The sequence below is a fragment of the Crotalus tigris genome, unplaced genomic scaffold (genome assembly GCF_016545835.1).
Source record: "Crotalus tigris isolate CLP2741 ecotype Arizona unplaced genomic scaffold, ASM1654583v1 scf7180000021444.432893, whole genome shotgun sequence".
Classification (NCBI taxonomy): domain Eukaryota; kingdom Metazoa; phylum Chordata; class Lepidosauria; order Squamata; family Viperidae; genus Crotalus; species Crotalus tigris.
In genome coordinates this window covers 380,152-404,562 of record NW_024098514.1, presented here as the reverse complement: position 1 = coordinate 404,562, position 24,411 = coordinate 380,152, and the positions used below count along the sequence as shown (strand labels likewise).

General features: G+C 48.6%; 3 protein-coding genes across 8 annotated transcripts; 2 read left to right on the top strand and 1 right to left on the bottom strand.

Annotated features, from left to right (window-relative positions):
• The first annotated feature begins 1 nt into the window (after nucleotide 1).
• CA14 (carbonic anhydrase 14) lies at nucleotides 2–9,222 on the top strand. Its single transcript, XM_039318572.1, has 10 exons — nucleotides 2–2,534; nucleotides 4,451–4,471; nucleotides 4,743–4,922; nucleotides 5,112–5,257; nucleotides 5,867–5,962; nucleotides 6,316–6,382; nucleotides 6,942–7,099; nucleotides 7,310–7,436; nucleotides 7,652–7,672; nucleotides 8,087–9,222. The coding sequence occupies exons 1-10, from the start codon at nucleotides 2,477–2,479 to the stop codon at nucleotides 8,173–8,175; spliced, it is 963 nt and encodes a 320-aa protein (XP_039174506.1). The 5' UTR covers nucleotides 2–2,476; the 3' UTR covers nucleotides 8,176–9,222.
• APH1A (aph-1 homolog A, gamma-secretase subunit) lies at nucleotides 8,793–19,910 on the bottom strand. 5 transcript variants are annotated; one of them, XM_039318569.1, is made up of 7 exons: nucleotides 19,282–19,910; nucleotides 12,973–13,143; nucleotides 12,382–12,455; nucleotides 12,048–12,170; nucleotides 11,122–11,249; nucleotides 10,153–10,276; nucleotides 8,793–9,873 (listed from the first exon to the last, which is right to left on the bottom strand). In XM_039318569.1, the coding sequence occupies exons 1-7, from the start codon at nucleotides 19,473–19,475 to the stop codon at nucleotides 9,809–9,811; spliced, it is 879 nt and encodes a 292-aa protein (XP_039174503.1). In that variant the 5' UTR covers nucleotides 19,476–19,910; the 3' UTR covers nucleotides 8,793–9,808. The 5 variants fall into 5 exon arrangements, with proteins under 5 accessions (XP_039174503.1, XP_039174502.1, XP_039174500.1 ...); XM_039318568.1 differs by lacking the exon at nucleotides 19,282–19,910 and adding an exon at nucleotides 17,629–19,263 and having other exon boundaries at nucleotides 12,048–12,110; XM_039318566.1 differs by lacking the exon at nucleotides 19,282–19,910 and adding an exon at nucleotides 17,629–19,259.
• ANP32E (acidic nuclear phosphoprotein 32 family member E) lies at nucleotides 17,233–24,411 on the top strand. Of its 2 annotated transcripts, none has more exons than XM_039318574.1 (7): nucleotides 17,233–17,616; nucleotides 19,960–20,148; nucleotides 20,363–20,485; nucleotides 21,208–21,373; nucleotides 21,807–21,955; nucleotides 22,626–22,677; nucleotides 23,059–24,411. In XM_039318574.1, exons 2-7 carry the CDS (start codon nucleotides 20,089–20,091, stop codon nucleotides 23,124–23,126), a joined length of 618 nt encoding a protein of 205 aa, XP_039174508.1. In that variant the 5' UTR covers nucleotides 17,233–17,616; nucleotides 19,960–20,088; the 3' UTR covers nucleotides 23,127–24,411. The 2 variants fall into 2 exon arrangements, with proteins under 2 accessions (XP_039174508.1, XP_039174507.1); XM_039318573.1 differs by having other exon boundaries at nucleotides 17,235–17,616; nucleotides 19,999–20,148.

Here is a 24,411-nt window from a genome sequence, read left to right as displayed (position 1 = left end):
CGGATCCGCCGGCTCGTCGCGCACCCCGGCCTGCTCCACCTCGCTGCCCGGTCTGCGGGAGAGAAGGCGGTTCAGAACCGTGCCGCTACCAGCGCGGATGGCTGAAGAGGGACGAAAGAGGCAGCGAAGGCGGCGCGATTGAACGGACGGCGGGGCAGCTCGCAAACTGGCCCACCGCCTCTTAGGACGAGGCTCTCGCCTCCGGCTGGGGAGGAACTGTCCCGCCGACGGAACCCCCACCCCCGCCAAGCGGCTCCCATCGGTACAGGAAGCCCGCCGGCGACTCTCCTGATCGTGCGCACTTGATAACGAAGGAGCGGAAGCGAATCGCCTCCGGTCCCCGGAAGCCCGTCTCGCCTGTTATGTAACCCTGACTCGGCTCTTGGTGTTGGTTCGTCTTCGGGGACGCGCAGTCCCGAATCTGCCAGAACATCCCGTGATCGTCACAAGCGTTAATCGGGATTATACGAATTAGTAGAAGTGAAATGCAACGTCGTGAATTTAACGCGCCTCCATGGGGGGGGGGCACAGCGAGAGAGAACCCGAGTTCTTCCTAAAGCGCCAGGGACGCCCCAGCCGCCTCTTACAAAGACAACACAGCTTGCTTGAAACACCCATAAAACACCACGTTCGTCTCCTTCCAGTTAACTCAAAAACATCGAATGCTGGCGAACTGTTCAAGTCTGTGCTGTGTTTTTATGTCACTGAGAATTAGATTCACCCATCAAGCTTAACCAAGAGCAAAAGAACTGGTGACTAAATGAAAGCCAGTTGAGACCCTTCCTTTAACCTTGACTGGCATAGCTTGGGTTCCACAGCATACACAAGTGTCACACTGGGGGTGTGGTTTGAACAAGACACAGGAACCAACCCTCTCCTTTTACTTGAGAAATAAATGTTCGTGTCCCCTTTCTCCCTTCTGCCCCTTCACAAAAGGCAGAGGATTGGCTGTCACTCTCCATGCCCCCAGGCAAGGGAAGCCCTGCTTTGGGCATGATTGGGGAAGGGCTCCCTTGCCATGTTCTGCACCCCCACCCCCAGACTGCACAATCAGGCAAACACTGGCCAGGGAACTGGGTCGCCATGACCTGCTTTCTTCCCGGGTGGCAAAAAACCAGCGCAGAAGAGAGCTGGTAGGGTCCAGCCCAAACTGGAGGGAGGGAAGGAGTTCTGGGTTTGCCTGCCTGCCTGCTTCCCTCCAGGTATGGACCCTAATGGGGTAGAACCAGAATTCCATCAAGGGAGGTTCGCTGCTTGTCTTTTTGCCAATCTTCTATCAGCAAGATAATAAAAGGTCATTGGCTGTAAGGACCTTTGGCCCCCACTGCTGTGGCTGCACCAATTGGTTGCCTTTCCAGACAGCAACAGCCCTTGTGGTTCTCCCCAGTTAAGCAACAAAGCCTATTCCATGGAGGGGTGGGTGGGTGTGCTTAACCCTTTTTCTGCCAGTCACGCTCTTTTCTTTTATCCTTCACCATTTATTATGGATTTAGCAATGGCTAAACTTCCTATATCAGAAAAACAAATCCACAGAACCTAAAGTCAGCTATTAACTACCACAGTGCCACTAAGCAAATTCAGCTAATGTGCACCATCCCAACACCTTCCAAGCAGTCAGGGATGAGGAAGGGGGGACACAAAGGTGCAGTCCAGCAGGTCGTGAAGCACCAGACTGGAAATGACTCTTACTCAAAACATTTTGTACCCAAGTCCTTTACAACATTCTGTACCCAGCAACAAGCTACAACTCTGCTGCAATGAGGGGGAGACTCCTTAGAGCAGCAAGAAAGACCTCAAGAGTTCCCCCCCATCCAGGCCTCCCCAGGACCAGGCACGGGCCTCTGTGATGCCACAACCAAGCCATGATGCTCAGTATGTCCACACCATTTTCCTTCTGCAAGATGAAATTAGAAAGCTGCGACAGCTGAAATGTTGTGTCCCCAAAGGTGGAAGCTCAGCAGGCCACTATTCTGCCACTGTTCCTGCCTTGGAGCCAGGCCCCAGCCCCCATTAGAGGAGCTGCAGCGGCCAAAGCTGTGCCTCCTCTGGATCAGCCCCCTGAGCCCCTCTCCCCGTGCCTGCCTGAAAATTCAGATGAAAAGAACCGGCCTGTTGCGCAGGGACTTGGCTGGCACAGGCCTGAAGGGGAGCTAAGCACTTCCAGCTCCCCCCCCCACCCTGTCCAAACACGTTTTGGACTCTACAGGCCGCTGGACGGGTGATTTAAGGAGCAGAGTCCTCAGCCGCCGGCCGGCTGCCTGGCTTGCCCAGAGCCACCTTAAATGGCCTTGGCCGCCTTCTGGTTGGTGTCCAATGGGGACCTCCTGACTCCCCTGGAAAGAGGCAAGCAGTGGGGTGCAGATGTGGGAGTGGAAGATCCCATCTTTGGCCAAACAGAGACTCCTCTTGGCTCAGGACCCGTCCATTTCTTTGGAATTTGTCTCCCATTTCACCTGCTCTTTTCTGACATTCCAAGATGTTGCTAGTTCTCACCCTCTGGCAAGCTCTTTCCCAAGCCCTGGCTGCAAGTGGGGGTAAGTAGCGTTTATTCTTTTTCCTCACAGCCCTTTGTTTCCTCACAGGGCCCTCTGCCTTTCTCCAGGGGGACCCACTGCAATTAGGCAGCTGGGGGGGAGGGCTTTCTCTGGCAGCTTGAATGGACACAACAATGCAACTACCCCTGGTAACCACTCTGAGCTGCTCAAGCACTTTAATTTTTTTAAAAAGACGCTTATTTGTTTCTCTGAAAGCAAGTGAGTCCATTCTGAGAGTAATCATTTGGATGGAGCACTGGTGAAGTTTACAAACAACTCAGCTCTTTCTGCTCTTTGGGGGGAGAAAGGCTCGGTTAGGACTCCCAGAAGTTGCAGTGACTACAGGCGTTCACAATGGCTGCTAGAATTATCTATCAGCCTTTCACTTGTAAGACAGAAAGAAGCTGAAAATACTCTGATAAAATGGGAGAGTAACAATCTCTGAAAAATATTTACAAATAAGCTGCCTGAGAGCAGGCACAGAAACAGTAACGTTATTTTGGAAAGAAAGTTTCAAAGAGCTCAAGAGAAGGGGAACGAGTGAAGAAAACAGTAATAAGAAAGGAATAAAATTACAGAATATAATCATTTGCAACAGAGAAGAATTAGCAGCAGTCTGTCCTGGGAGCTTTGAAAGCTAATGCAGAGGAGCTTTTTCCAAAAGGCAACTGGACTTTTTAGAACTGAAGAAGCTTCTTGGATAAGAAGTGAAACATTTTCAAGGGAAAAAAAAAAAAAACAAGAAAGTCCAGCTGACTTTTGGAAAAAGCAGCTTTGGGACAACCTGGGTGACTGAGAATCTCCATAGTCATTTGAAGGCTACCATATTTCTGCCAAAGGTTTTTGGGTGCAGAGTGGTCTTCATCCGCTCCATCAATCGTCCTCAACTCTCTTTCGCTCTACGGCATAATCTGTTTTCCATGGCTCATGGACTCAGCCACTGCAGTCTAGGCTGGAACTCCCACGCCGTCTCTGAGGCCGCAAACGTAAGCCCTTATGGCAGGCCCCGCCGGGTGGAGTTCAAGGGGAGTGGACGGCAAGGAAATGGCAGCCTGGCACCTGCCTCTGCCCCCGGGAAGGAGGAAAGAACACAGGATAAGGACCCCTTGGCAGAGGGGCAAAAAGCCACGGTCTCCAGTTGGGTCTAAATGGGGGTGTCAAGACCCAAACAGAGAGGCCGCCGGGTGCTGGGCTAGACCCTTGAGAGACAAGGAGAGAACCTGGGGGATCTCAGCTCTGGGACTCCTCTCAGATCTTAAGCGACAACTGGCTCCCGAGCTCTGGGGAGGAGGCCAAGCACACATCTTCATGCCACCAGCCAGAATAAAATTAGCAGCAGCTCACGAGCCTTCAGGAGGTGACATGTCAGCTCACGGCCAGCTGCCCTTTTTTGGGATGGAAGAATACAGCCTCTTTTCTCTAGTGTATCAACTCAGGTTTCATCCTTTCAAAAGAGAGAAAGAGGCTGTCAGAGGTAAATAAAACACAGCCCCTTATTTCAAAGGCCTGATCGGAGACTGGCCTTGCAGTCTCCGCTGGCAGTGCTCCTTTAGAGCCCTGGAGATTAGCTGACCTTTATCCAAAGCTCCTTTCTGAAATAAAGTGCAGAATTCCAGCAGAGGGGAGAATGCAGATCAGAATACCGTGCGTTGGCCAGGGACGGATGGAGACAGTGGGGCCCGTAAGCTAGAAGGGAACAATTGCTCTCACATCTCTGACTGGGGCAAGGTCACCTCGCAGTCTGTTATGGAAACGAGTGTGGGATCCAGAGGGGCTCTTCTCCCCTTGTGAGGGATCCAGCCCTGTCTTGTAGTTCACAGGTGGGTTTCTTTGCCATGGGCTCCTTCTGCCAGGCAGAAATGCCCCACATCTGGAGCTGTCAGCCAAGAATCTCTTCCTCTCCCCTTCTGCTACAGGTTCCCATTGGACATACGAAGGTAAGGAGAAACAGCTACAAGAAATGTCTTGCTCTGCTCATCGGAATTGCAAATGCAGCTGCAAAGTCGGGAGGAGATGTCCAAATGTGCCTCTTCGCTGACAAAGGCTCCCACAGTCCTTCCGGTGCTTCAGAAAGGCCCTTGGGGAGGGGTCTCCAGTTGGAAAGAAAGGCTTTGGAACAGGCACTTCCAGAACAGGGGGCAAAACATTTTGTGAGAGGAGGGGGCCCTTTCTGCTCCCCAGATCCATAGGCTTTTTCTCTTTTTCCAGGCTCCGACGGGCAGACACACTGGCCAGAGAGATATCCAGACTGTGGCTGGCAGGCTCAGTCACCCCTCGATATCCAGACTGACTTGGTCCAGTATGACCCCTCTCTGCCCCCCATTGAGCCAGAGGGGTACCGAGACCCTGGGAGCAGCTCCTTGACCCTGAGCAATAATGGACACACAGGTGAGAATGTTCATAGAATCTGTTGTTTATCATAAAAAGGTCTGCTTGAGAAGACAATGCTTCTTCTGTCTTGCCCACCCTGAGGACTAGTAACTCTAGAAAGAGCACCATACCATAGATCTGCTTTGTGACAGTGTTCCTCCTCCTCACTGGCTGCAACCTGAGGCTACTTGCTCTCTGCCTCCACAGTGCAACTCTCCCTCCCCAAGAAGCTGCGCCTGCACGGCCTGCCCAGCATCTACTCAGCAGTGCAGCTGCACTTCCACTGGGGCAGCAGCAACAGCCGGGCCGGGGGCTCTGAGCATCGCGTGGACGGCCAGGCCTTCCCAGCAGAGGTAAGCCAGCTACGGGGCAGCACTAGCGCACAGGCAGCCCCGGACGGGCCCCTTGCTGGGGCAGAAATGGTGGCTGAATTGGCCCAAGGGTCCAACTCCTTTGACTGAGGTTGAGAACAGAGCTGCAAGGAAAGCCCAGCTCTACCGGAGTTATCTGGGGATTGCAACACCCAGAATCCTCATCAAGGCTGGCTGGGAATTCTGGGCATTGCAGATTTTCCCATCCGGAAAGCCCAGTTTAAGCAGCCCTCCCCTATACCCAAGCCAGGAGCCACTTATCTGTGCCCATCTTGCATGGGCTGGTCCAGACCTTTCCAGTATCCATGGGCCCCAAATGCCGTGGGACTCTGGCCCCGTGGGTCCTGCTGAGACTTACTCCCGGTCACATCATCCGTGAAACTCAGCTCTCAGTTGCGTCCCCTCCTTCATCACTGGCGTGTTGTCATTTCTCTTTTCTCTAAGGAATGGAACAGCTCTCTCCTCAGGGATTAATAAGGAAGGCTGTTTCTCATACTGCCCGCAAGAAGAAATCCCAACTCCACCACATTTCCATAAAGTCACGAAACTCTTCCTCCCTCCCTTCCTTTAACTCTTTGTCCTCACCCTCAGCTTCATGTGGTCCACTTCAACTCAGAGAAGTATGCCAACCTGAGCGTGGCCAAACACCAACCGGATGGGCTGGCGGTGCTGGGCATTTTCCTGGAGGTGAGCTTCTGCTGGGTGAAAATTGTGCCAGGGTCATTGTCCAGAACAGTCAAGCATTTCCTTGGATCCCTCCCTGCTCCCTTACGCCAGACGTGTGGTGCTGCCACAGAGCCTCCTTTCCTGAATAATAACTGCCTCCCTAGTAAAGCTTCAGTGACACCATTCATTTAGTCGTCTTCTCCGATCCCTTGATCCTAATTTCTTTTCTCTCTCTTCTGTATTAAAACTTCTCCTCTGCTCCACATGAAGCAAATTATTCATCCGCAGGCACTGTGCATTTGGGGGGGGGGGAGGCGAAGAAAGAGCCAGCACTGATCAACAGAGAGAAGTCATTTCTTCATTGCATCTGGCAGGTTGACAGTGTGGAGAATCCTGCCTACAACCACATCTTGGACCGTCTGGACAGCATCCTTTATGCAGGTAGATGGTCCGTTGGGATAGGGAGGGGCTGCAGGGGCTGGTGGGGGGGGAGGAGACCAAAAGCAAAAGAGAGAGAGTGGAACTGCCAGCAGAGTCCCTGAAATCCAAGCCTCAGTGAGTAATTTGGGCTCCTGAGAAGGATCAAAACACGTCACTTTCCCCAGACGCTTTGCAGTTTGCTTCTTACAACACACATCCATTTTACAGTAACTTGGAAAACAAAATATTCAGGATCATTAATTTCTTGGGGAAAAAGTGCTGGAAAAGAGATTTTATATTCCCAGTGGTTCTCAGTAGTGAGATTCTTCTGCTAGTCCAGCATCTCAGAAGCAAGCACTTTAAAGCCCATCCGCCAGGGAGCTGCTCTGGAGAAGGGCCACTGTGCCCCCTGCCTGTTCTTTGGAGCTGGAGGGCCAGACTGGACAGTCCTCCAGCCTTAGACAGCCTCAGGGGTGCAACAGAAAGGCTCCCAAAAGCCAGCCCTGGACTCACTCTCCCCCCCTCCCTGCACCTCATTCCGCTTCTCTCTTTCTGGTTTCCCACCTCCTAAACTCACCAGAGCAAGAAGTCACCGTTGCTCCCTTCAGTGTGCGAGAGCTGCTCCCGGTGCATCTGGGCCACTACTACCGCTACAGTGGTTCACTGACAACCCCGCCTTGCTATCAGAGTGTGCTGTGGACAGTTTTCCACCAGCCAGCCCGCATCTCTGCCGCTCAGGTAGAGCCTGAAAGATGAAGCTCATTTTTTAAGTTTAGGCAAAGGGCCTGCATGTTGGGGGGGGGCAGTGGCAACAGAACAGCTGTTGGAGAATGGCTCTATTTGGTCAATAGAAATAGGGGTAACATCCAGCAGTAGTGAAGGGGGGGGTGATATGCCAATTCCTCTAGAGGAAACTGTAGTAATCGTCTTGACTCACATCTTTTGTAGTTGGAGAAACTGCAGAAATCTCTTTATTCTACAAAAGATGGGAAGACACCTTCAGAATTGCTGGTCAGTAATTTCCGGGTGCCCCAGTTCTTGAACCAACGCGTGGTCTTCTCCTCCTTCCCTGTGGGTGAGTACAGAGACTCCTCTCCTGGGTGTTTATATGCATGGACTCAGGTGTAGAGATAGGGGGATGTGCCCTCTGGTGGACAAATTTGGCCCAGCACCAAATCCAGGCTGGTGCAATAAAGATCATGCACAAAAAAAGTGTGTGTATGGGGAGGGGGGGGGACAGGGAGGAGGAGGCAACTCTGCCCCAGAACGTTTCTCTCCTTTTCCTTCTAGGGCCGTCTGGATACTCTGCAGGTGTGACTCCCCTCCTGTGATGCTCGCTCAAGGGGGCCGGGCACAGCCAGCTAGCCAAGCTGCAGTGGTGGTAGAGGACCGGAGCCTGCCAACCCAGCTTTGCCCTAGGGCCGGAGGAGAGCTGGCCATGGGTGGGGGAGGGGAGGGGTTTCTGTCATTCAGAACTTCCAGTAATCATGCAAAGAAAATGGGAAATGAACCGGCAAGCCTGACTGCCTTTCTGGAGTTCTAGAACAACATCTATTATGGTGGTAAATTTTTTTTAGCCATGAACTTCCTGGCTCACACCTTAGTTTGTTCACTGTCCTAGTCCTCAAAGAGGAAGTGCATTCCATTTTTAAACTTGGGAAGTATCCATCTCCCCCACCCCATCACCTCTTTAATAAGGCCTCTTTCCCTCTTTTCTCTTTCCAGGTGAGATCATTGCCATAATTGTCGCAGTGCTCTTGGGCTGTCTGGGTGTCTTCCTTGCTGGCTGGATTTTGGCAAAGAGAACCCGGTGAGGAGCAGGTGAATGTGGGACACCAACCCGGTTCCTGCCTAATTGCATCGCAGTGCCAGCATAAGGGAGGCTCCCACAAGCAATTCAAATGATCCTTTCCCCCACCCCATTCCTTCCCACGTGGAGTACCAAGAATGTCAAAACAGAGAATTTCACTGGAAAAAGAACACAATAGGTATTTATTAAACTTCCTCCTGCCTCATCCCGAGCTTTGTGTTTTTCTGCTTTATTGGACAGCAGTGGCAGGAGCAAAGGGCACTGCAGAAACCTAACACACCAGGACAAGACTTCCTCCTGCAGCCCTGCTGTCTTTCCAGTTCTTTGTGGAAGCCACAAGTATTTAGGCTGGGGGGAGGGGAAGGGGGAGAAAACCAGCAAGATTGGTCTGGGGAAGCACCAGCCCAACCAACATCGGCCTCCCTCTCCTGCCACGCTAGCTACTCGGCTGACTTTCCTGCCCAGCAGGATCAGGAAGAGGCAGTTGGCATGTGGGAAGGGGGGTTTCTAACAGCACCACCGAGACCCTCCACTCCCCTCCCAGTTCCTTTATCGGTCTAAACACAAAGCTACTGTTGTGCCTCCTGCCAACTTCCATGGTTGACAAAGGAGAAGAAGTCATGGGAATCCCATGGCCCAGGTTGAATATCTGGGCTGGTCTCTCAGTATTCAATATCCCACTCAACAAAACACAACTGCTACTTTCACAAAACCAGCTGTGCTAAGACAAGGGCTGGCTTCTCAAAACACCTGGGTGACAAACCACTCAGCCGTATTTGAGTCAAGACAAACACGCTGTGCAAACCCAGCTTTTGAGCTTGAGCAGGCTTTTGATCCAGAGGCAGAAACAGAAGTCTATGTCCGGAAAGGACCCCACAGCGCGAGATGCCTTTGTGCCACCCACAGGCAGGGCCCGCTTTAGTCTCTGCCCGAGGCGACGCAGCACGATAATACTTACCAGATAATTTCTTTTTATTAACTGCACTACGGACCAACTCATAAAAGGATTTAGGGCTCAACATTAAAGAAAGAAAGTAGGACTGGGACTTTATAAAAAAAAAAAAAAATAGAGCAAGAAAGATCCTTTGTGTTCCTACAGATACAGCAGCACCTCCTAGCCAGCAGGTGGTGCTCTTGCGCCTCACCAGGTCCAGTGCCCATACACAGGATTCCTCAGTGGATGAAGGAAAAGTTCAGGCTGAGAACAAAGGGATTTTGTTGGCACATGGGGAGCTCAGCCGTAGCCCACAAAACCTCCAGCCATGTTACGAATCCAGCAGAATCCACTAGGAAACGCGGTCTGGGAGTCGTTCGTCTTAAGGGGCTTGCTCAGCTCTCCAGGAGAACCCGAGGGTCCATTTTCCAGGGCGAAAAAAGAAGCAAAGGAAAATAAGCAGAGTTGGGGGGAGGGGGAGGGTTCCCAGCCACCAGCCAAGGCACAGAGTTAGCCTTCCTGCCCTCCAAGCCATCTTTTGGGCCAAGGAGCCTCTTCTGCCGTCCCAGGGCCAGGCAGGAGCTTCGACCATCTGATCAGCTCTGGAGCCCTTGTCCCAGATGAAGAGCCATGCCCGGAGGTGTGGAGAGTATCTCATCTTTTCTAGGAAGCCTCCGACTGCCAGGATCCAACAGGCAGGGGCTCAGTCCTCCATAGGGAGCTGCAGCTCAGAATACACCATAATGTGGCCATTCTCTTTCTCCCTGCCTACAAAGAAGGACAGAATAATTAGCCTGCGAGTAAGCCTCCCACATTCGGATTACCTCCTGTTCGGCTTCTAGCAGGACAGATGGAACAGGATGGGCAATGGAGAAGGGAGACCCCACCCTGTATTCCTCAACGGCGCTGCACCCCAGATGCAGAACTTTCTGCTCATCCTCCCTCAGGCACTTTCGAGGGAACAACGAACAGCCTCCCAGGATTCTTGGTGTTCTGCTCCTTCCCCCTTCCCTTTTCTCCAAACCCCACAAAAGTCATGGCTCTCACAGGAGAGGCAGGCAAGGATGTTGCGCAGCGAACCACCAGCTGTGAAAAAGGCCCACACCCCTGTTGAGACGGTGATCAGGAAGATGGGAATAAGGCTTGCTTCATAGTATGGGTTCAGAAATGTCTGGCGAGAAAGCAAGAGGGGATTTCAGAAGGCAGCCGAGTCTGCAGTCATTCCCCCACCCACCCAATCCCTCCATCAGCCTTTGTACTGGGGGACTTGGCCCCGTCTGCTAAGTGGTCCACTTTGTCCCAAATGCAGCGCAAATGCAGGGTACAATTCCCTATTGTGTCTCCAAGGGAATGAAGGAGAATAAAGCTATTTTAACTATGCTCTGTTAAAGGAGCTACATTGCTTTGGCTCCCATGATTCACTAAGGTATAAACCATGGCTTACAACCACAATTGTCTGGAAGTCCACAAGCTGGTTATCTTTTCCATGTTTTCAGACATTTCCAAAGTCAAGAGACAACTGGGTCAGCATCTTTTGAAATTCTCCATTCTGAGCAATCACACAGCAGTCTTATGAAGGTTTCAACCAGCATTTGTGTGTTTGGCTTTTCTCCTTCTAATCAAATTAACCTATTTTGAGGGTATCCAACAAAAAAGCTTTTTCCTGTTGCAGATTTTTATCTTCTGTGACTTCAAGTTTGATCATGAGATTACTCCATGCTGAAATATAATAGAAACTTGCTCCGGTAGTAAAGCCCCAGGGATCATTCCTGAACGGATTCTGTATACAAGTGCTTAACAGACCAAATGCCTTTTTTAGAAATTTCAGTTATGTTGGGCTATTGGTTAACCCTTCCCCCTTCCCCAGAAAGAATGGGTGGTGCGATCTCTTGTCTTGGAGAAAGCCAACCCGAGAAGGGTAGAAGCCCAGTGCTGCTTTCTTAAGAGGAGAACCAGATCTAACATACACTTTAGCTCAAATCCTGGGAAAACCGATCTGCTTCTAGATCCACTCACCAGCCCAGATATCACCAGGTGGCTGACAACCACCAGGGCCAACTTCCAGTAGCGTCTCGTCTCACAGGCATCAAAGAAAACGACCCCCCAGAATGTGTGTAAGAAAACCAGGGCCATGGTCAGGAAAGCTGGAAAGGGGAATTCAGCCACAAGACATGCCTGAGTTTGCAGAAAGTCTGAGATGGCTCAGAGTACAGAATCGCATCCAAACACAGCAAAACGAGAACTCATCAGACAAGCACATTCATATAAAAATGCCTAACAAAAGGATTAGGAAAACATTAGGAAACTGTGAAAAAACAGTTTATTGTAAATGTCTCTGGAGATTCTGAATCATCCCAATCACGGCTGTCCCAAAAGTGCTTTATTTTTTCAAAAGGCACCTGGACTTTCTTGGGGTTTTCTCTTTCTTTGAAAATGGATCCAAGAAACTGGATCTCATTCTCAGAACTGAAGAAGTTCCTTGGATGAGAAACAAAACATTTTCAAAGAAAGGAAAAGAACCAAGAAAGTCCAATTGCCTTTTTGGGGGGAAAAAAGCACTTTGGAGACAAGAGCTTTATTGTCTTCAGCATTTTCTTAAGGAAAGTCTTGGGATTTTTTTCACACCTGTCACAACAAAATGCTTTTTCTGTTTCGACAAACATCCCAGCCCTGGAGAAGCAGGCCTGAAGAAGCGGTTATGCCAAACGTTTTATAGATTCCTCCCTGCATCAAATCCTGTCTCTCGGGGGAGGCCCTGCCTTTCTGTAGTCTTGCCAGCTACATCTCATACTTTTTCCGATTCTAAAACGTTTGAAAATGCCTCTTGCTGAAACACCAGAAGGGACCAGGGAAAAAGCTACATATAAAAGCCAGTCTTCTTGTTTTTTTTTAAAAAATGTTTGTTCGGGCAATCTCTCCCCTCCCACCTCAAAAGGTCCTACCTGAAGTGATGAAGTAATAGGGCGAATCCCCGTGGATGCCAACTGTGCCGGGACCAATGGAATCTGCAAGGATGTTAATGACGGAGAAGACGCCGCTGATAATTCCAAAGGAGAGGCCTGACACTACCGGTGGATGGAAAATCATAGTGGAAAACATTTGAAATGGTTTGCCCAATTAGCAGCAACCCTGACAGCTGTTTAGAAAATACACGGGACGGAGCCTCTGCAAAGGCTAAGCTTGAGGTCATCCAAAAGCAGAAAGCGAGGGTGGGGGGCAGAAGGAGATTTCCCCCCCTACTCTGTGGCAACCCCCAGAACCAGAGGGTTCACTCACCATAGGCCATTTGTTTGGTCGAAATGGGTGAGCGCCCATCCTCACTTATGGTTACAAGCCCTTCATCAGCTTTCCTAAAACAGGATGCAGAGGAAGCGGGGAACTCGTTGAGCATCTCAAAATAACAATTGGCCACCTCCACTGACTACACTCCCCTCCCCAGTTCTCCTTGGATTCTTTATCCCGTTTAGGTTCAAGGAACAAAATTTCATCTTGAATTAATGCCATCACTAACCCTAACTCTATCATGCAACCCCAAGGAACAGAGGACCGGCTTCACTAATCCCAGCCTAAGTGAGAGGACCACTGCAAATGAAATAAAGAAAGGAAGCACAAATAAATATCCTGAGAGAAAGACATCTTGTTCTGAAGGCTTAAGTCAGTGCCAAAGAAAGCACCAGGACAGGATGATTATTTACTGAGTAAAAGGCTTCCCACTCTTTACTGCCCTCAGACTTCAGTTCCTGAGAATCTCTGGAACGAGTTCATAGGGAAGAATTAAGAAAATTAAGCCAGGCATAAACTGGCTGCAAGGACTGGCCAGCTGTTTAGCAGAAAGTCTCTCTCTCTCTCTCCCTCTCTCTGTCTTACTTGAGGAGCTTGAAGTGAGCAAAACGGAAGGCTTCCTGCAGCAAGACAGACACCGTTGCCCCAAACATCAGCAGGAGATGCTGCAGCCGCTTGTTCTCCTGGTCACTCAGGTGAATGGAAATGAACCAGACCAGGGAAGCCAAGAGAAGGGAGACCAACCAAAAGAAGGCCCTGGATTTGGAAAAAAAGAAAAGCGCAGTCATTTCTCTTGGAAGCTGCTTCCTGTGGGTTTTGAAAAGATGCCCCTGACACTTCAACTCCACCTGCATCAACTATGCAGTCTGAACTATTATTTATAGTATTTTGCATAATTTACATTGTTTCTACCCATTTTTTTTTAAAAAAAAAAACAGCAATCCACCAAAGTTTGTTCTAGAAGTCTATTTTAGTCATTTCACTGGCTTGTGAAATTACAGACAGTATCCATTTCTTTCCAGGCATAATTTTGGAATTCCAAAGGCTACTTTAAAAAAAAGTTGGTTTTTAACAGGGTCAAGGAGCTGGAATTGTCACATGGTGTTTCATTTTTTAATTTTGGTTCAACATCCTAATATATGCAGAGCTTGTTGTGAGTTTTCCCGACAACACTCATCAAACCTGAGAAGAATGTTTTATTTCCGGAAGACAGAAATTTCAAGGAAGAAACAAAGCAACTTTGATAATAAAAGAAGGCATGTGAGGCAGTGGGGCTGACATCTTGAAGTCCCACCTGACTGGCACTGATGAAATGACCCGGTTAGGGCAATGAAACGTCTGAAAGAAAACAACCAAGTCCAGAGAGCACCGAGGAGCCCTCAGTCCGACCTTAGCCAAAGCCGGACTTGGCTCTCGGAAGCTCCGAGTCCGAACTCGGAAGGGTCGCATCTTCCCTAGACTGTCGGACGGTGGATTCCCCTCTCCGGGGAGTCAAAGGAAGGGGAAAGAAGGAAAGAGGGAAGGGAAGGCCAGGCCTTTGCCCTGGGCCTCCCCTGCCTCGCTCGCCGCCGAAGCGGGAGGAACGTCCAAGTAGGCACCGAGGGCAGCGGGCGGGGCAGTTCATCGCCGCGTAAAGACGCCCCTCTCCCTCCCGGGCGGCCACTTTCTCACGGTCGGACATCCGGCCGTTGCACCCACGAGCACGGGGGTCTCCGGCGGCAGCTCCCCACGCCGGAAACGGCTCTTCGAGGAGTTCTGCTCCCCGCCTTTCCCGCCAGGACGCCCACCGGAGCCCCGCCGCCTACAGCCCGCCACAGCTAGCGTCGCCTCCCCTGGCCCGCCGGCCCTTCGCCCGCCCCGCCGGGCCCGCCCTGACCCTGCCACCAGGATAAGGACGCGCAGGGGGTCCCCGGCCACAGTCAGAAGGCAGAGCGCCAGCGCCGGCCCGAAGGCGATGCAGGAGCAGCCGAAAAACACCGACGCCCCCATCGCGCCTCGGCAGGAGGGAGGAGCGAGGGTGGGACTGGGAGGCCCCTGGGCGGAGCTTCCCGCACGGGCACCCTGGGAGCTAGTGCCCGGGGCAGGACACGCGCCCGGTCGGGGCCGTCTGAGCTCGCAGCAGGCGGGTGTCACCTGCTAGTGCGTCGCCAGGGGCGCCTCCGGTCCCTCCTGCCCCTCTCCTGCAGCCGAGGCCGGCGGTCGCGCAGCGCCAAGGACCGCGCGGCGTTCGGGCATCCCTAAGGCACCTTTTCGTGTGGAGGGTGGAGGTCTGGAACTGCGGCCACGAGCGGGGCCCTGGCCGGCGGCTTCCACCTCTGCCCTACCCGGGCACCGGGCGCCACGCCCCGTCCGTCTCCTCCGCTCAGCGCAGGGCCGGGTGGCCATCCTGGGCCCGGAGCCGGAGGCAGAAGCGGCCCGGCTTTTGGGAAGATTCCCGGTTGGCAGACGAAGAGCCGCGGTGCGAGGCTGTCGGAAGGAAGCCTGCGCCCGCAGGAAAGCCGGATTAGAAGGAAAACATGAATTATGGGCATTGGCCAGGATCTGATGATAATTCTGGAAAGTCCTTTGGAAGGAATAGAAATATAAATGAAAAAAATAAAGGATGTTGGTGCATTAACTGGATTTAAAAGGAATAATGAGAAAACAAAGATGTTAAACATAAGGATGGAAGAGCAAAAACAATTGATGGAAAGATGGTTAAAGATTGAGACAAAACGGGAAAGTGGAGAAATGGTATGAATAGTAATGAGCAGTATTATTACTAATACAGATTCTGTGTTATTTCGAACAATTATATTAACAGGTGAAACCAAATTAAGGGTGTGCTAAGTTTGGAAAAATTATAATCGTCATTGTTGGGCAGAACAGCTTTGGCCCACAGATCACCCCTATTTTGACAATGGACGTGCCACTGAAGCAATGGCAGACGGAGAGATCGAGTTTTGTGTGGCAAGGGAAAAAGCGAATTCTGCAAAGCCTTGCCAAGAAAACTGCCATCTTTGAGAATCAGATACAAGGGAATGGAAGGGAAAAAAAGAGCACCCCCCCACCACATAGAGTGCAACAGGGCCATAGCCACTGTGCGGGAGGACAGCTGGGCAGAAGGCAGCCCATGCAGGAAGACCTCCCCTCCGGCAGCTGAGACTCTAATCAGGGATCCGCACCATAAGAACCGGAGACAGAAAGCAGTCAGAGAACCAACCGCTAAGGAAAAAAATCACACCTGCACCTAAACTGGCAGAGCAAGCTACAGGCAACAAACCCCAGACTCACTCACACTGATGACATTTCCTAGTTGGGTTAATCAGTTTGTTAATCAACTAATTAACATTCTCTAATTGTTTGCTAATTTTACTCAAGATGCTAAAAGGAATACTTTGTTTTCATACATGCTTACTTGTGTGTAATCCCCCCCTTGAAAACAAGGGAAAAGGATAAAGATAAGAAAGGGCACACCCAATGAAACCGGGCATTTCACTCTCCTTCGCCCAAAAGCCTGGGAGAAATGGGAGGTCTTCACTGCTCTTTCTAAGTGAGGAACGGCAGGACAGCAGGTGTGGTTAACCCAGGTCAGGCCTCGGAAGCTCCAGTTCAGCCTGGGGAGCTTCCCAAAGGTTTCTGCCTGCTGTCCAGTGATGCCAAGCTGTCATCAAAATCCTGGGCCTCATTAGCTTCCCTTCCTTGCTGCAGAAATTTAAAACTCAGGAGAAAGGTAAATGTGAAGGACGTCCCACCTTAATTCTTCATATCAGATGACTGAAACTGAGTCTGCACAAGCACAGCAATGCTGAACATGAAGCTGCTGCTGTTTCACAAGTCAAATTGTAACAATATGGCCTGTAGTTATAACTGTCTCCAAGCCATAAGAGAGAAAGCAACCGACCGACCAGGCAACCTAGAATTTCAGTCCAATAACGTAATTCATGACCGTCTGCGGATTCCTCATCACTGACAATTTCCAATAAAGACAGGATAAAGTCCCAATACTGATGGTTTGAGTACACGATGTATTTTTAGAAGTGAATATTTGTAGCTTAGTGTGGAACTGTGGGGTTCTTGGCGCTCTCTGGGTTTGGTTGTTTTCTTGCAGACGTTTCACTACCCAACTAGGTGACAGCATCGGTGCTCCTTGACGACGCACTGATTACTAGCACTGCTGTCGCTTAGTTGTAATTAAACATCGGTGAGAAAACAACCGAGTTCAGACCAGGAAGGACCACACACAATGTATCTTTTTAAAAGGCAGATTACGAACGTTAAGGCACGGCTCATCCAGGACGGAAACAGGCAGCAATTTTACAAGCGAGCAGATACAGAGCACCGAAGGAGGCCGGACGGTACACCCGCCCTACGCACAAAAGAAAAGTTCAAACCTCCCAAAACTGCAGACACGGAGGCAAAGAATATTCGGCCGTTCCCACCGTTACCTCGATCATCAAAGCAGTGGTTTTTTTCAGCCTCTAGTCTGCACATTTATTTACGCAGAGAAAGCAACATGAAAGATTGTGCCGTAATGATTTGTGTTGCTCTGTAACACGCAGGCGGCCCTTTTTTAGAGAAAGAGCGGCGGGGGGGGGGAACTTCAGAGCCTCGTCGTGCGCAGGGGACGAGGGGAAAGCGGACCCCGACCCTCGCTTGATCGGCAGCCCCGCCCACAGCCGCGCGTTGCTTTCAGAGCGCCTCGGGCGCGCACAAAAGGAGACGTCGGCGCCCGAGGAGCCACGGGGGGGGAGGAGGGGAAGGGGGGGGCGCGCGGCCACTCGTCGAGCCGCGGGAGCCCTGCGCGTCCAGCCAATCGGCTCCCTGGGGCGGGGGGCGCCGTCGAGAACCACGCCGGGAGAGGCGGGGCATCTGCTAGGGGGCCCCATGCGCCGTGTCATGGAGGCTCAGTGTGCGAGCGGCCATTGAAGGGAAAGGAGCTGCGCGTTTCGCAACAGGAGGCGGGATCGGGGTGGCAGAGCAGTCCGGAGTTCCCAACTCCGCTTGCACCGCCTTCGGGGCCCTTTGTTGAGCAGCCGAGAGGGGGGATTCTCCTTTAATTTTGCTCTTCTCCTCCCCCTCCTCCTCCTCCTCGCCACGCATCCCCTCGCCTGCCTGTCGGGTTCTCCTTAGGTAGTTTTGCGCCCCTCCCTCGCTCTCCACTTTGGAGAGCCTTTCCAGATGGAGATGAAAAAGCTGGAAATGAAGAAGCGCGTTAACCTGGAGTTGAGGAACCGCGCGCCCGAGAAGGTGAGGACAAACCCTTGGGAGGCAGGAAATGGAAGATCTTTCAAGATCCCGAGGATTTCCCCCCTCGCGCCTCGATCGTGCCGGAAGCGCGCGGTGACCGATGCGCGGCGGCGGCCCCGGGCGTGTGGGTGGGGGGGGGGGCTTAGCAGCAGAGCGGCCGCCGGACCCGTCTCCTTCGAGCCCCGGTGGGCTTCTCTCCTTTTAAGGGCTCTCATCCAAGGCCCGGCCTCCCAGAGATGGGCTTTTCTCTGCGAGGCCTGGCGGCGGTCAACCAGCTTTTCTGACTTTCTCTCCTGCTTCCACGTTTTCCCCGAGCGATCCCAGCGCGACATAAATCACCAGGACGCGAGGTTCCTCCTGCCTTCCGTATCCTAAAGGGGGTTGTTGGAAGCCCGATGCAAGAGGCGAGCTGGTTAACTCTTCCGTTCCCAACGCCGCCCGGGCTCGGGCAGTCCCGCCGTGCAATCTCCCCGCCCCAAAGCAAGTTAATTAAAAATAAGCGGAGGCTCAAGATCGAGGAGAACCGAGCGCAAGAAAGGAGGTTCCCAAGTTAAAACTTTCCTCCTCTCTTCCCCCCCCCTTTTTTTGCAGTTAACTGCTCTTTCGTCAAAGGTTAGGCAACCTCAACTGTGAAAAGATTGTAGTGAGTTTTTCACGCTTCCCTCCTCCCAACCAGCAAATTGCCTGTTGGGGTTTTCCCCCCTTTCTCGTGCAGAAAAAAGCCAGATAGTCCGTGTCTGGTTTGAGTAAGGGTGGAAACGCTGGATTCCGCCGATTCTTGTAGCGAATGTACTTTACACAAACTGTGGTAAACAACCCTGGCTGCAGCTGAATCCATCTTAGTCTCTTCTACGCAGATGAATTAGACTTCTTCCTCTAGAGCCGGTGGAGGGTGGACCCTTTCTTTAAAAAGCAGCTCCTTCCAGCCAGACATTTTCAATGTGGTTTAATCTTTCTCAAACACGGAGGGCAGCAATCGCTCTGCCCCAAGAGCGGCCATGGAGGGGCAACGCCCCTCCCTGTTCCTTGAAACCTCATGCCTGGGCGGTCAAGGAGATAAGGCCAGTGGAGAGAGGCTGATGATAAGCTATGCCTGCCTGCCTGCCTGCCTGCCTGCCTGGGGCTTCTGTGCCTCTGGAGCGTTCACAAAGGCAAGAGTGTGCCCACCTCCTGCCCTAAGATGGGATGGCATATACGGCCCCAGGTCACCAGCTGGCTGCAGACAGAGGGAGTTTTAATCCAGCCTGTCGCAAGAGCACAAGATAGAGAAAGGTGGAGGGAGCCGAGTAGCAAGGAAGAATAACCCACCAGAGAGGAGAAGCAGGAAACCTCTCATGTCACAGGAGTGCCAGTGCCCAGAGCACTGCACTGCGTTCAGACATTTCTATGGCTTTGTGCTGGAGGAAGAGAGGAAGGAGCGGAGCGACCCTCTTGCTCCTTTCCCCTCCCCTGCTGGGGAAGACCCAAGGCAGAGCTTCCCTGCCTTGGGGCGGCCAAAGAGAGCTGCCCCAAGATGGCTGACAGGCGCCGGGAGCTGTCCTTGCCCTTCTTCAGAAGGTGCAGCTAAAGAATTAACAGCCATCCCTGTGCCCATAATGCACAGCACACAATGAGCCCCTTCCCTAGTACATTCCTGAGAATAAATGTGAAAAGTTCTTTACTCACCAAATCACACGGTGTTTTCTAGAGAAGAAATTGATGCTTCTTGTGGTACCTAGTAAAAATAAGAGATACCACTGTTGTTGAAAGCTTGGCAAATCTAGCTTAAAAGAGAGTGACACTACAAAGTGAACACTTCTTAGGCTGGATCCCGGCGACAGCCCCAGCCCCTTGGGGAGTTCCCCTGCCCAAATCAACATGAGGAAATGCTGTAACTCAAGAAAGCACTTGCCGTGTTTTTATGAATAGGAAGGCAATGGTTACATTAAGCTTCTATGTCTCCTTTCCCTTTGTAGCATAGGGTGCAGTAGTGTCAGAATGTTTTCTATTTGGAATAAAAAGTTTCTAGTTATTATTACTAAAAATGTTGCTACTGTATCTGTCCAGGTTTGAAGACCTTTCCTTCAAGGCAGTTTTTTTTAAAGGCTTTGCTATATCTGAGTATGACCTGTCTCCCAGTATTAAAAAAATGTTTTAATTCTATTACATATGATGCTATTTATTTATTTAAACAAATATAACTTTGAAGCCATTTAGAGATCCTTTCTGGGTCCAAAGCTAAATATATTAACAAATCACATGTGTCTAAAATTAATCTAAATGATTAGTCATAAAGTTTGCAAGAGAAAGATGGAAAATACTCCTATGTAACAAATAAAATGTGTTTTATCATCTGTGCGATAGACTCAGACCAACTCAGAGGCAAATGTGCTGCCCTTTTAGGTGGCTGAGCTGGTGCTCGACAACTGCCGCTCCGGCAATGGTGAAATTGAAGGCCTGAGTGACTCATTTAAAGAGCTGGAATTTCTCAGCATGGCCAACACAGAGTTGACCTCTTTGGCCAAACTCCCCACTCTGACAAAGCTCCGAAGGGTGAGTGTTAGGTTATGGCCTGGATGGTGTACAAATTTTAATGTCCATGCAGTCTTTTGCCTAAGAATCTTGTCAATGATAATTAGTAATATATGTCGCCTAACTATTATGCCCGCTGTACCATGAAAACATATATATTTGCTTAGGTAACTTTTTATGAGAGAATGTGTAGATTTCAGAGTCAACCCCACTGACTGGCATGTTTATGCTGTAGCTGGAATTGAGTGACAATCTAATTTCCGGTGGTCTAGAAGTCCTGGCAGAGAGATGTCCAAATCTTACATACCTAAATCTGAGCGGCAACAAAATCAAGGATCTCAACACTGTTGAAACTCTTGTAAGTATAGAATTGGATGGGGAGGGGAAGGGATTGAGAGAGGTGTTAAGATGTACTTGGTTGTCCTTACGTAGCGATCACTGAATAAAGGCCAATGTATTTAAGGTGCTAAAGAGCCTTGGAAAAATGTAACATCATTGTCTGAATAATTGGTCTCATAACTACTACTGTAGGTGATGTGATGGTGAGTGTACCTTGACTAAATCCAAACAGTTTAAAAGAGCTTTGTCTTTACAGGTCTTTTCTAAGAGGAGGCCCTCCCAATGTGTTGGATTACAAATTGCACCATCTTCGGCGATGCGGTCCAACCAATTTGGAGGGCACCAACTTGCAGAGAACTGCTCTAAACTGATCCCTGGCAGATCAGAATAAAAAAGGAATCAACCACAACTGTGCAGGCGTTTGCACAAATTTTCCTTTTCTTGTTATCTAGCTGCTATTTCTAGCTAATACTTCAAGTTAGAATCAGGTTTGGGTTCCATGCTGATGTGAATGCTGCTATGCATATCACATCTCAGGCAGAATTACTCAACCTGGTCACTGACCAACAAGCTGTTTTTCATTCCAGCATACAAAGTGAGTTGGCGCCAATGTAGAAAACTATGAAGGGTAGTTTCAGTTCTCTTATTGTCTTGGCCAACCCCACTCCCCAATGGATACATAGCAGAGTAACTTGATTTAGCAACTTAATAAATAACATCTCTGTTTTTCCTAATTTTTAGCAAAATCTGAAGAACCTGAAAAGCCTTGATCTGTTTAACTGTGAGATCACAAATCTGGAAGATTACAGAGAAAGTGTGTTTGAACTGCTCCACCAAATCACGTATCTAGATGGGTTTGATCAGGATGATAACGAGGCCCCGGATTCAGAAGAGGAAGACGAGGATGGTAATTGTTCGTTTGAATATTTACTATGAATATGTTCAAGCTGTCGTTAGGAAACAAATACCTGAAATATGGAAATTGGCCAGAGATCAAAATACGCTATTCAAACTATATGTGCTCTACATGCTAATAAACAATGCTTTTCCTTAAAGAGGGAAATAAATCTTGCAGTTAACAAAATTACATTTCCTATAAATATACATTTTTAGAAGTAGTTGATTGTATAGTAGCAGGTCTGTTCAGCAGTTTGGTTATGCCCCTCTGTGACTTGCAACCTTTCAGAGGCAAGGCACTACTTGGTTGAGCATTTTACTTCCGCCACCCTCCTACCTTCCTTGAGAAGTGGGTTCTTATTTCAGTGAGTGCTGGATTCGAACTCTTGACTTCTAAGTTAGGAGTGAAGGAGACAGCATGCCTTTATTCACTTTTTCTTCAGATGGGGATGAAGATGAGGATGAAGATGAGGACAAAGCTGGTCCCCCAGGCGAATATGAGGAAAATGAAGATGACGATGCTTCAGACTTGGGGGAGGGGGAAGAGGAAGAGGAAGTGGGTCTTTCATATTTGATGAAAGAAGAGATTCAGGTTACAACTTACTGTTCATTTGCAAAGCATTTACCCTTATTAACTTGGCTTCGTATTTGAAAGCCCTGGCAGTTTGTGCAAAAGTCCTCCACAGGGTTTCTCCTGCCGTAGCATGTGGATATTCACCGTATTCAAGCTTTAGGAAAAAGTCAAACGTGCCACCTTGCTTGATCTATTTTTTTTTTCTTACTTTGTATTTTATGCTTTTTTATTCATTCATATCCACTGGCTTCATCTCCACTATATTTCTCAGGAGAATCATCAGGCTTTTTTAAAAAATTGTATCTTACAAACTGCTTTTTAAATAATCTAAACTGATATTTCAATTGAAATATGACTAAGTTCCCACAAGAGGATCTGGGTCTGGGTTACAGTGGTAATATATTTTTTAAGCAAAAATTTATTAGGTGTAATATAGCTCATGGTAATCAGCTGAGAACTATATAAGATGGAATCTAAAACTTTTGGACAGATATGAGGAAAGAGGGCACGGCTACTAAATTACCACAATTGCAACTATTGCTTTAAGGGGTTGTTTAACTCTAGTTTTGATTTTTCACTCTATTTACATGGAAAATGTTTACTTATTTCTAAGTTTCATAAGTTTAGTTAAATGGCACCTTAGTAATTTTGAATATATTTCTGAAATCATTAACTTGTTTCTCTAAAGGATGAAGAGGATGATGATGATTACGTAGAAGAGCGAGAGAATGAGGAAGAAGGTAAGCTTCATATTCAGCCTTTGACTTTTTTAATTTTACTCCTCTGGATTCAAAAGTTGCCTTCTATGATAGTAGTTTTCTCTCAGAACAAAAAGAACTTTTATAAATTTTGTTAGCTGGGATAAAGTTAGTCTTATCATTTAACTTATAATGAATTCTTGGTTCATTTGAGCTTCTAAACTACTTGTTTAATACTACTTAAATCTAAGTTTTACAGAGATAAATTGATAAAGATTTTTAGCAGATTCATTGATATTTTAAAAGTGTGAGTTACCATTATACGCAATTGTTCAGAAGTGATGAAAATAAGTGTACAACAGTGTGCAGGAATCACTGCCTCTTAATTTTCCTTTGGACATGTCTAAAAATTCTTTCCCACAGACGCCGCTGTCAAGGGGGAGAAGAGAAAACGTGCAGCTGAAGACGAAGGAGATGACGACGACGATTAAGTCATAGAAAATACAAATAGGACCCGATTCATTTTTGTTGGAATTATGCAATAGTGATATGCAGATTTGTAAGGCTCCATGTATGATAGGTCTCTACAAAAGATATTAATGTGTTTAACTTTTTATAGGAAGTGTTTTACTATGTTGCCCTTTTTATCATTCCAACTAAGACATAATAATCCATTATTGATCATATTTCCATCCGTTTTACTCACTGAAGCAGTTGTCCCTATTTCCTGCATAGAAACTTTATTCCTCCCATTTTTTTCTTGTTTCCTCATTATGAGCATGCTGTTAACCCTAGTCAGTTACTTCAGATGGATTGAACAGATTTAATATAAACTTTTAAGAGAGCATGCTCAAGTCAAATATACAGGAGTAAGATAACCAACTCTTCATTGGAAAGGACTATGTTGCAACTGAAATGGGAATTAGGTGATCTGGAACTCCATTTTACCTATCATTTAATTTTAAAAGGATATCTGAATGATGCACTGAATTCCTAGTTCATTTCTGTGTGGTTAGTCTCTTTCTCTCTCACACACACACAGAGAGAGACTTTTCTAGTAGATAATTTTAAACAAGACTGGAATACAGTTCTCTATTTTAGTCTCACTCTTCCAAACAAAATATAAACTGGAAATAATTATAGTTCATTCAAGATTATAATTTTTTCATGATCCTTTTGACCATTCCTCTAGACTTAAAAAAAGACTCATAGCTTACATGCATATTTCAAAATTCTTTTGTTCTAATTAAAATTGAACAATCATTCTTCAGTACTAAATTCAACCTAATTCTTTCTCGCTATATTGCCCTTTCAAGCAATATTGGCAGGTGAGCTGAGCTTAGAGCCAAGCTCCTGAAAACCACAAGTTGCTTGTGTTGCTAAACTGGGAAGACATTTAGGAAGGCAGCTGGCCCCTGAAGCCAACTGAGAAGGGAGAATGGCTTTACACCTTGACTCATGGAAAGAAATATACAAAGTTACGATTTGGCGTTCCCTCTGGGATAGGCTAGTTCGTAAAAGTATGGGTTCTTATTGAGGGAAGTTATTCAGCCTTGATTTCACTGTTAAAAAAATACAGAAATACATTTTCTACATGTGCCAGCAAGGCAATACTAATCTTTTCTGTGGAAGGTAGACTGGTTACGTTCTTATTCCCTTTTGTGCAGGTTATTTTGACAAAGAAAATGTAGAAAAAATGGATTCAGAGCTGTTTTCTGGTTCTCTGTTTCTGACAGATGAACTTGTATTATTAAATAAATATTTTACTCAAATACA

Bases quoted from the DNA above. Each gene is read 5' to 3' on its own strand.
- CA14 (XM_039318572.1), top strand. From the start codon at position 2,477: ATGTTGCTAGTTCTCACCCTCTGGCAAGCTCTTTCCCAAGCCCTGGCT. The intron at 7,437-7,651 runs GTGAGTACAGAG...TTTTCCTTCTAG, and splicing joins CTTCTCCTCCTTCCCTGTGG to GGCCGTCTGGATACTCTGCA. The intron at 7,673-8,086 runs GTGTGACTCCCC...TTCTCTTTCCAG, and splicing joins GCCGTCTGGATACTCTGCAG to GTGAGATCATTGCCATAATT.
- ANP32E (XM_039318573.1), top strand. From the start codon at position 17,548: ATGGAGATGAAAAAGCTGGAAATGAAGAAGCGCGTTAACCTGGAGTTG. The intron at 21,956-22,625 runs GTTACAACTTAC...GTTTCTCTAAAG, and splicing joins TGATGAAAGAAGAGATTCAG to GATGAAGAGGATGATGATGA. The intron at 22,678-23,058 runs GTAAGCTTCATA...TCTTTCCCACAG, and splicing joins GCGAGAGAATGAGGAAGAAG to ACGCCGCTGTCAAGGGGGAG.
- APH1A (XM_039318566.1), bottom strand. From the start codon at position 17,948: ATGTCGCGCTGGGATCGCTCGGGGAAAACGTGGAAGCAGGAGAGAAAG. The intron at 12,456-12,972 runs GTAAGACAGAGA...ATCCTGTTTTAG, and splicing joins GCTCACTTCAAGCTCCTCAA to GAAAGCTGATGAAGGGCTTG. The intron at 11,250-12,047 runs GTAGGACCTTTT...TCCCCTTTCCAG, and splicing joins CTATTACTTCATCACTTCAG to CTTTCCTGACCATGGCCCTG.